This window comes from Danio rerio, chromosome 5 (assembly GCF_052040795.2).
Source record: "Danio rerio strain M-AB ecotype USA chromosome 5, GRCz13ab, whole genome shotgun sequence".
NCBI lineage: Eukaryota > Metazoa > Chordata > Actinopteri > Cypriniformes > Danionidae > Danio > Danio rerio.
This window is the reverse complement of record NC_141025.1, coordinates 15,410,192-15,420,000: the sequence shown is the minus strand read 5'-3', so window position 1 is coordinate 15,420,000 and position 9,809 is coordinate 15,410,192. Positions and strand designations below refer to the sequence as shown.

At 37.1% G+C, this 9,809-nt stretch overlaps 1 protein-coding gene across 15 annotated transcripts in view; it reads left to right on the top strand.

Moving 5' to 3' along the window:
• The window catches only part of sema4c (sema domain, immunoglobulin domain (Ig), transmembrane domain (TM) and short cytoplasmic domain, (semaphorin) 4C), a 665,691-nt gene that overhangs the window by 621,561 nt on the left and 34,321 nt on the right, over window positions 1–9,809 (top strand). For 14 of the 15 annotated variants that reach the window (XM_087252268.1, XM_087252265.1, XM_087252269.1 and 11 more), the window contains 1 exon segment: window positions 6,874–7,028. In XM_087252268.1, the coding sequence (XP_087108394.1) occupies window positions 6,874–7,028 (155 nt within the window). 15 annotated transcript variants of the gene reach the window in all.

Sequence of the window (9,809 nt, the reverse complement as noted above, 5' to 3'; positions counted from 1 at the left end):
AGATTTACATATCCATTTTACTGCCTTTAAAACAAACATGCTGTTTTATTTTAAACTTCTAAAACTTATCAGAGATTTGAAACAGATATTTTAATCTCAGTTTATTTGCAAATAAATGTTCTGTGGACAGGTTTGTACATGTTATTATAGTAACATGGCGCCTATCAATCAATTCAGTGGGCGGTGGAAACTGCACTCCTACATCTCGTTGCAGTGGGCCTCAAAGTCACCAGGATTTGGGTCCTATTTTACCATAAGGAAACTTTAAAAAAAGAGACATGTGGTGTTTATATCACTCCAATATGACTGTGGACACACCATACACACAGACAGTTCTGTCCAAACGGCTTCCGACAGTTGATTTTCATCACATTTTAACAGAAACACCAATGCTGTTTTCATAAAGAAGCATTAACAACTATGGAAACTTTTAATTTAACAACATTTCAAAAAGGTTTTGTTTTTTTTTTTTTTGAGGATTTTTTTGCTATAAGGGAGACAAAAATGGTTCTAATATGGTATTGTGTTGAAAACTCTTTCACTTAAACTTTTTGAAGATTGTATTATGCTGTAAAGAGAACACTAACAACAACCAGCTGATTTAAAACAAAGAAAACACAAAGAGCAAGTTGACCAAAGCCAAGAGCAGCTAGCTTATCTACTGGGAAGAGAGGGAGTCTCTACTGAAGGACTAAAAAAAGGAGCAATCTAAAAATAGCCATCACTTTGAATGGAATCCAGATGTGAGCAACATAAAGCGAACAGAGGTGAACTCTCAGTGTGTGTGTCTTTGTCCTTCATAAGTTGTGCGCAGGACCGAATGAGAGGGCAGTGAGCTCTGGTGGAAGGAAGTGAGCCGCAGAAGTGAAGCGAGTCGACTTGAAGGGTGCTGTTTCTCTCTGATGTTCCTCCACGGCTCCGTACAAAGCAGCTTTGCTATAAATACAGTCCTGCCCTGCTTATAGCTCATAACCGCAGCACTCCAAACACACAGTCTGCTATTAAAGACCTATTTTAAGGTCTTTGAAGCTTTGACATGGATACCAAAAAATGACTTAGAAACACAGAAAACGGACACACGCAAACAGACACTAATTAGCGCGTACAGGCATATATAGGCCATAAAAACACTCCCACGTTTGCGAGGACAAAGACTAGTGGAGCCACCGTCTGAGGCTGACACATAACAGCACAATTAAAAGAGAAGAAAGGGGGAAAACAAAGCGGATTAAGAAAGATGCATGTAGTGTGTTTATGCTATCATGCTAATACTAGCGTGGCGTGCTGAAAAGCGTGAGAGAGGGTCCGGGGATGAGGGGAAATGCTGTAATTGCTGTAGATTAGCAAAGGAGTGGCCGATGATGCTGCGTTGGGAAGGGAAAAGAGGCCAACACAGCTCAGCAACAGGAAACGGTCAGAACGGATTACCACAACAATAGGCCGAAAAGCTCACAAACACCACTAAAGTGCAGAGAGTGAGTGAGGGAACGCTGACAGAAATGGAAAGAGGTGTGGTAAAAACAGCACTAAGAGTATATGGGAATATATGTGTGTTTTTCCCCCATACAACCTTAAAAAGAACGGCTTGTATTGGCGTTGATGGTTGCATTAAGAGCCTTCAATATAAAAGGAATAAAGGTTTTAGAGTTGCTTCCAGAAGTTAGTTCCAGTTTAAAACAGTTTAGTTAATATAACAATTCAAACTAGTAACTGCTGGCTTATTACCTGCCAACTATTAAGATGTTAACTGTGTATTAGTACCTATGAAATATGATTTTATTTTATATCCTACCCAATACTACATAGGCAATATCTAAAACCCCGCAACCTTTTAGGCTAGTCAAGGCAAGTTATTTTATATAGCACATTTCATACACAATGGTAATTCAAAGTGTTTTACAAAAAATAAAAAATAAAAGAAATATGAAAATAAAAGCAACAAAGAATTTAAAAATTATTAGAAACAGAAAAAATATGTTAAAACAGGTCTTAAAGGAATGAAAAAGAAAAGAAAGACATAATAGTGCGATCTGTTGGACATAGCACAGTGCTCATTCAGTAAACAGTCATTTTCAGTCTTGATTTGAACGTGTCTAATGTTGGAGCACATCTGATCATTTCTGAAAGCTGATTCCAGCAGCAGGGGCGTAATAGCTGAAGGCGGATTCACCCTGCTTTGACTTTCTAATTTACTTGATCTACTAATGAAGTAAGGCATCTGTTGGGTTTGTATTTAGTGAGCATATCTGTAAAGTATTGATGTCTTTGGCCATTTAGTGATTTATAGACAAGTAGTATCATGTGCTTTGATTTTCTGGTTCTGGTCAGAATCCTGGCCGCTGCATTCTGGATGAGCTGTAACTGTCTGACTGTCTTTTTGGAAAGGCCAGTGAGGAGTCTATTACAGTAATCCACCCTGCTGCTGATAAAAGCATGAACAAGTTTCTCTAAGTCCTCACTAGAAACAAAGCATCTAATTCTTGCAATGTTTTTGAGATGATAGTATGCTTATAAATATTACGAAGCATCTAAATTTTAAAAGGATGGCTTATAAGCTTTACTATACATACTATAAGGTATGAGGTTGTTGATCAATGGAATATTATGTTTACTCTTCAATATAGTTTTATAATTTATATTTAATATAGATTTTTTATTTAACATTGTTAAATATAGTTTATTTATTAGACATCCTACCTTGAACACAACCTTTAACATGCAAAGAACCTTTCAGTTCCACAATTGGTACATACAGCGTACCAATTGTATTTAAAAATTGTATTTGTTGGTAACACTTTAGTCTAGCCCACAATTCACATTATTAACAAACCACTAACTAACACTATTAACTTAATAAACACCTAATTAGCCATTAATTAATAGTATCTAATAATTATTAATTTATTAATAGTAAGGTGAGAGTTGGGTTTAGGTTTTGGGTAGCGTCATGCAGAATAAGATCATACTTTATTACTACCAATGAAGAATTAAAATCTTAATAATAGGCTGGTAATACACCAAAAGTTATTAGCATAATTATAGCCTAAACTAGGATTGTACTTATTAAAAATAGGCAGGTAATATGCCAATAGTTAATAGCATAAATTATAACCTAAACTAGGATTTTACTAATTAATAATAGGCAGGTAATATGCCAATAGTTAATAGCATAAAACATAACCTATAAGATTGTACTAATTAAAAATAGGCAGGTAATACGCCAATAGTTAATAGCATAAATTATAACCTAAACTAGGATTTTACTAATTAATAATAGGCAGGTAATATGTTAATAGCATAAATCATGACCTATAAGATTGTACTGATTAAAAATAGGCAGGTAATACGCCAATAGTTAATAGAATATATTATGACCTAAGCTAGGATTGTACCAATTAATAATAGGCAGGTAATACTCCAATAGTTAATGACATACATTATAACCCAAACTAGGATTGTACTAATTAGTTTATTAGTTTTTATTATTTGATGAGTTATTGTTTTAGTAACTCTAGTACATTGACAATTGTAATATTCCTGCTATATTTGTAATGTTTATCATATGTAATAGCTTTTATGTGTTTTACTATTATTCAACAAACTAATAACTATACATTTATTTTAAAAAAAAGCAGTTTTTTGTATATGCCATCTATGATTTTCAACAATATTCGAAACATAGTCATTTTATCATATCCGCATGCCTATTTTTTTTCCTGTCAGCTGTCATTCCAGCTTGAGCTCATGACGAACATAAGTATTTTACGCTTTTTCAGTTTAGTGGTTAATTTGTACAAATTCAGTCACACTAAAATGTAAACAATATTTAAAATAACCATGGCACCAAACCCCATCCATAAACCTGTCATTGTGCAATGAGCAAATTATACTACTAAGATCATATAAATGATTACAAATTAGCCACTAAATCATAATAAGTCATGAATAGCCGTGAGATAGTGTTGGTCATTCTTATTCCAAGCTCGGGGTAGTACCTACTAAACAGTTTAGGGCTGTAAATGTGACCCTGGACCACAAAACCAGTCATAAGTGTACACTTTAGATCGACATATACTGTATACCTCACCTGAAAACTGAATAAATAGGCTTTCCATTCATATGTTTGTTAGGATAAGACAAAATTTGGAGGAACATGTATGTGAAAATCTGGAATTAAAGTGTCCAAAAATTGTCAGTTGACCTATACAATATATTTTTGCCTATTACCAAAAATATAACCCTGGCTGCAACATGATTTTGTGGTACACATCACATATTTTCTTGCCCCATCAGGTCTTCATATACAAAACAAAGAACCCAGTGAATGGCCAATTTGCTCGATGCTGCCTCTGTCTGGTCAGGATCTGTAAACGCATCCTCTCCCACCATGTGCAATTGGCATCTTCTCTGAATAATAATCAGAAACGGCACTATCCGCTCGGCTCGGTAACCTGGCTGAGAGGCTGTTTGAGTGATTACGCAGGTATTTAGAATTGTGAGCGAGTGTGTATGTGTTGCGCTGTCACTTCTCCCTGGCTGTTTGCAACCCAGCAGATGTTCTCCGTCCTCCCGGGGGGGAAGTTTGTTTCTCGTCTCCTCTTGGATCATCCAGTCCCTCTTTTGCGTTAACAAGCTGCCGCTCTCCAGTTAATAAGCACACGCTCTCCTGACTTCCATCCTGGCAGAATCTTCTCCGGCTCTCGCGGTGTCTCTCCAAGATGCCCTTTCTCTCTCTTCTCTTCGAGGACTCGCTCATCATAACCTCTCTTCAGGCTGAACACATCTGCCATAACAGCGGTGCATCAGATCACGCACAATGTCCATGCGGGTTCAGAGATTCATGAAATGCTGATAGAGCCTCCTGGATTTTTTATTCATTGAAGCCAAGACTAAATTGGCATTTGTTTTAAGTCTAGGACCAATAGTGCCAAATCATAGCCAGCTTGCAGCATGTGCCTGTTACCTGTGACTAGTAGCGTTGAGCAACGAATGAATATTTTAGTAACTATTGGAGATCCATTAAGGTTTATTTATTTTTATCTTTATCTTTTCAGGTTTTTGTTTTAAATTTAACGTTTTAGTAATTTTGTCTATATATTTTTGAAATGTCTCACACAAACATAGATCTGAGGGATCTATTAGGTTTGTATTTAGTGAGCATATCTGTAATGTATTGAGGTCCTAGGCCATTTAGTAATCTATAAAGTAATAGTACTTAAAAATCTATTCTGATTGTAACTGGGAGCCTGCATAAAGACCTAAGGACCGGTGTGATGTGCTCTGATTTTCTGTTTCTAGTCAGAATCCTGGCTGCAGAGCTCTGGATGAGCTGTAACTGTCCGACTGTCGTTTTTGGGAAGGCCAGTGAGGAGTCCATTACAGTAATCCACCCTGCTGCTGATAAAAGCATGAACAAGTTTCTCTTAGGGTGCTTTCACATCTGTAGTTCGATTCATTTGGTCCGGACCAAGGACAATAAATGATACATTGTTGCATTTTCTGCCGTCTTTGGATCGTTTTCACACCACACTTCTGGCTTTGGTCCAAACCAGTTGAAAAAAAACAAAATGCAGTCTCTGACAAAATCCACATAACTCATTAGCCAGATGTTGTTGAACATAGTTCCTAAACTGCTTATCGATTGGTCAGAAATCACGTGCGGAAAAATGCCAATGAATTTGTCAGACACAAAATGTTGCTTTTTACTATGGAGGGATGACTGCGCTGGCTGATTGGATCCCTGCTTTAGACAAACTATACATTTCGAGAATGAAGCGCGGCCGCGGCTGGAAAACAATGTTTTAATGCATCGCGTATCACTTCGGGAGGAGGCTAGAATTAATTTAGCTAAACTGCGACATGGTCATCTTGCGGAAATAATAACAACGATCCATCAGGTGATGTTTTTCCCTCTCTTTGTTGGTAAAGCGCTGTCAACAAATATTTTTCCTCAATATCCCATTATGCACTGCAACTGGATTAGTCCGAAGTGCGACGCGGTGGCGCAGTAGGTAGTGCTGTCGCCTGACAGCAAGACGATCGCTGGTTCGAGCCTTGGCTGGGTCAGTTGGCGTTTCTGTGTGGAGTTTGCATGTTCTCCCCGCGTTTGCATGGGTTGGCAGTTCATTCCGCTGTGGCAACCCCAGATTAATAAAGGGACTAAGCCAAAAAGAAAATGAATGAATAAATATATATATATAAAGTTTGATTGATTGATTAAATACCTTTTTAGTTTGTTTTTACATTGTTGGGACATTTCTTTAATTATTTTTTTGTGTGTGCTAGAATATACAATTTGTGCAGTTTACAAAATGTTGCGTCTGTGGGAAGTGCCCATAAACATAGTGTGTGTGCATGCCTGTGTGTCTGTATGTGTCGTGTCTACATGTTTGTAGTAAATAAATATTGTTTTTATTCTTCATTCACACATATAAGGTTAAAACATAGCAATTGGCAGAATATTTATTCATTCATGATTATTATTAGTTTTTACACTTGTAAAAAGTTATTCAACGCTTCAGTCTGGATTCCTATATATAAGATTGTTTTGTTCATATTAATCATGAATTAATTTCTGTGTCATGACTCATAATGTAATGCTCCTTGATACCAAACTTTTCCCAACCAGCCTGGATTATGTAAAGTAATATTAGCCCAAATTAATCTTTTTAACACATCGCCAACCAGTTCAAACCAAGGTTATGAGTATCCATAGAAATTCATGCTCGCCTAAGTTGGCATTTTCAGCGAGGACGTCTGTGAATGTGATAAATGTGAGAGGAATTTTTTTTAAAGTCTGAGAGTCATACTGGATCAGTGACATTTGGATCACATTTAATACCCTTAAAAAACATTTCTTTCCTCTCTCTTCAGATGTGCATGACAGTATGGCGAGGTTTCGTGCTGTCGGGGTGTGGAACTACACCATGTTGACCCTGGCAGAACACGAGAGGGTTTTGTATGTGGGCGCCAGAGAGAACATCTTCGCCCTGGATCCCAACGACATCAGCAGACAGCTCCGACCACAGGTATGTTCAGACAAGAAAAGGCCTTTTTTCTAGTATTGACATTCAAATGGCTTCCATTTATGGGTTCCGCCATATAACGGTATTGACGATAATCGTGAAATGTAAGAAATTAAACATTAATATTCATTTAGGATGTTATAATATATTGATAAGGCAGCACATGGCTCAGTGGTTAGCACTGTCACCTAACAACACTGACATTCGAGTCCCAGCTGGGCCAGTTAGCATTTCTGTGTGGAGTTTGCATGTTCCCCCTGTGTTCGCATGGGTATCCTCTGGGTGCTCTGGTTTCCCCCACAGTCCAAAGACATGCGCTATAGATGAACTGGATGAAATGATTTGGCCATAGTGCATAAGTTTGTGAGTGAATGAGTGTTTCCCAGTACTAAGTTGTGGCTTGAAGTGCATCTGCTGCGTAAAACATTTGTCAGAATAGTTAGCGGTTCATTCCGGTGTGGCGACCCCTGATAAATAAGACACTAAGCTAAAGGAAAATTAATGAATGATAAATATATTGATATTGGAGGACACCATGATGTTTAAAAAGTAATAGTACACATAATATGATGCATAAATAAATCCAGAGGGGTATGTTTAATTCCTATTCCACACCAGAGGGCGCCCTCACACAGAAAGTTCACAAGCAAGTATCAAATCTCATAGAGTAATAAAACTGGTTCCTGGTAATCTTCGAAATGGACGGATGTATCAAGCTATTGTAGTTAGGGATGGGAAGTTCGGATCATTTTACTGACTCAGACCTTTGAGTCTTGTTCAGCAAGGTGAACGAATCTTCGAAACGAAGTGAAAAAAATCTTAAGTCATTTCGTTTAATTTACCAAAATATTATTCAAATGTTACGAGTTGCTCCCAAACTCATCTACAACTAAACTAAACGTTGATCACACTACAAACAAGTCATAACTAGAATGCTATAGGAAAGAGTAAATAATGATGTATTGTTTACCTGGTCTTTTATCTATGATTATGTCGACTCACCTCTTCTGGCAAGTCTTCAAATTTGAGTCCGTTCACATCACACTAACAGTCCCATATAAGCTTAACCAATGCACACAGTCTGAGCCAAAAGGAACCATGATTAGTTTACCATTCGAGTCTTCTGGTTTTTGAGTCGTTAGCTCATCACGTGACATCATTTAAAGAGATGCCTCAAACCCAAGGACTCGAGAGATGAACGGAACAAATCTTTTTCTGGCTATAAATGCATATGATTGGCTACTGTCTTTGACTCAAGCAAAGTCAAACGAATGACTCGAACCTGATAAAAGATTTGAATAAGGAACTAGTCTTTTACTCCACCTGCTCAAATGTACGCATGCGCAAATGAACGAATCACTCCCTGAGAGGACTCATTGTTCTCGAATCATACAAAAGATTCGTTCAAAATGAACGAAAAGTTCAAGAGCGAGCCATCACTAATTTTAGTATTGATGAATAAAAAGCAGATACAAATGTTTTAGCTTAAAGATAATCAAACATTTGCAACAGTATTATTTCATTTATTTGTATTCTTTAAATAATTTCAGGGATTTTCACAACATCGATGTTTATTTAAAATCCAATACTAATCGATATTATTACTATGTATTACTCGTTCATTCATTTTCTTTTCGGCTTAGTTCCTTTATTAATCTGGGGTCGCCACAGCTAAATGAACCGCCAACCTATCCAGCATATGATTTACACAGCGAATGCCTCTCCAGCTGCAGCCCATCACTTAGAAACACCCATGCACTCTTTCAAACACATACACTACGGACAATGTAGCTTATTCAATTCACCTGTACTGCATGTCTTTGGACTTGTGGGGGAAACCGGAGCACCCTGAGGAAACCCACGCAAACACGGGGAGAACATGCAAACTCCACACAGAAATGCCAACTGACCAAGCCGGGGCTTGAACCAGCAACCTACTTGCTGTGAGGCGATTGTGCTACATGTTTAACATCCACCTCGTTTTGTGATAAAAAAATCACTTTAGTTCAAGTTTGAGTATAAACTGTAATGACATTTTCATGATTGTTTTACTTTGATGCTGTGCTAAGCTCAAATTATATCATTTTAGTTTAGATTTATTTTACCCTGTTACGTTTAATTGTTATTTTCGTATTCAATGGTGTGATTTATTAGCCAAACAAACAAATTAGTTCTCTGGATTTGCTGTTAATATGTGCAATTTGAGCGAAATGTTTGTGTTTTATTTTATAAATGACTCATCTTTTAAATTTCAAACGAGAATATTATGATTTCATGCAGATATTATGATGTAAATATAAAATATGCCAGATTTCCAGAATTGTTTTTCTTGTATTCAACTTCTGAACAAAAAAGAAAATATTTTGTATTAAAATACTGACATTTTCTATTGAGAAATTTTCTAAATGATAGTATTCCTATGATTTTAGGACATAAAAGTAATTCATTTATTTTTCTTCAGCTTAGTCTCGATATATCAGAGGTCGCCACAGCAGAATAAACCGCCAATTATTCCAGCATATGTTTTACACAGCAGATGCCCTTCCAGCTGCAGTCCAGTATTGGGAAACACCCACACTACATTCTCACATGCGTGCACGCACACACACACACTTTGACCAATTTAGTTCATCCAGTTCACTCATAAAGCCTGTCTTTGATTATGAGAAACCGCAGCACCTGCTGGAAACCCACACGAACATGAGAAGAACATGCAAACTCCACACAGAAATGCCAACTGACCCAGCCAGGATTCAAAACAGCAACCTTGCTGTAAGATGACAG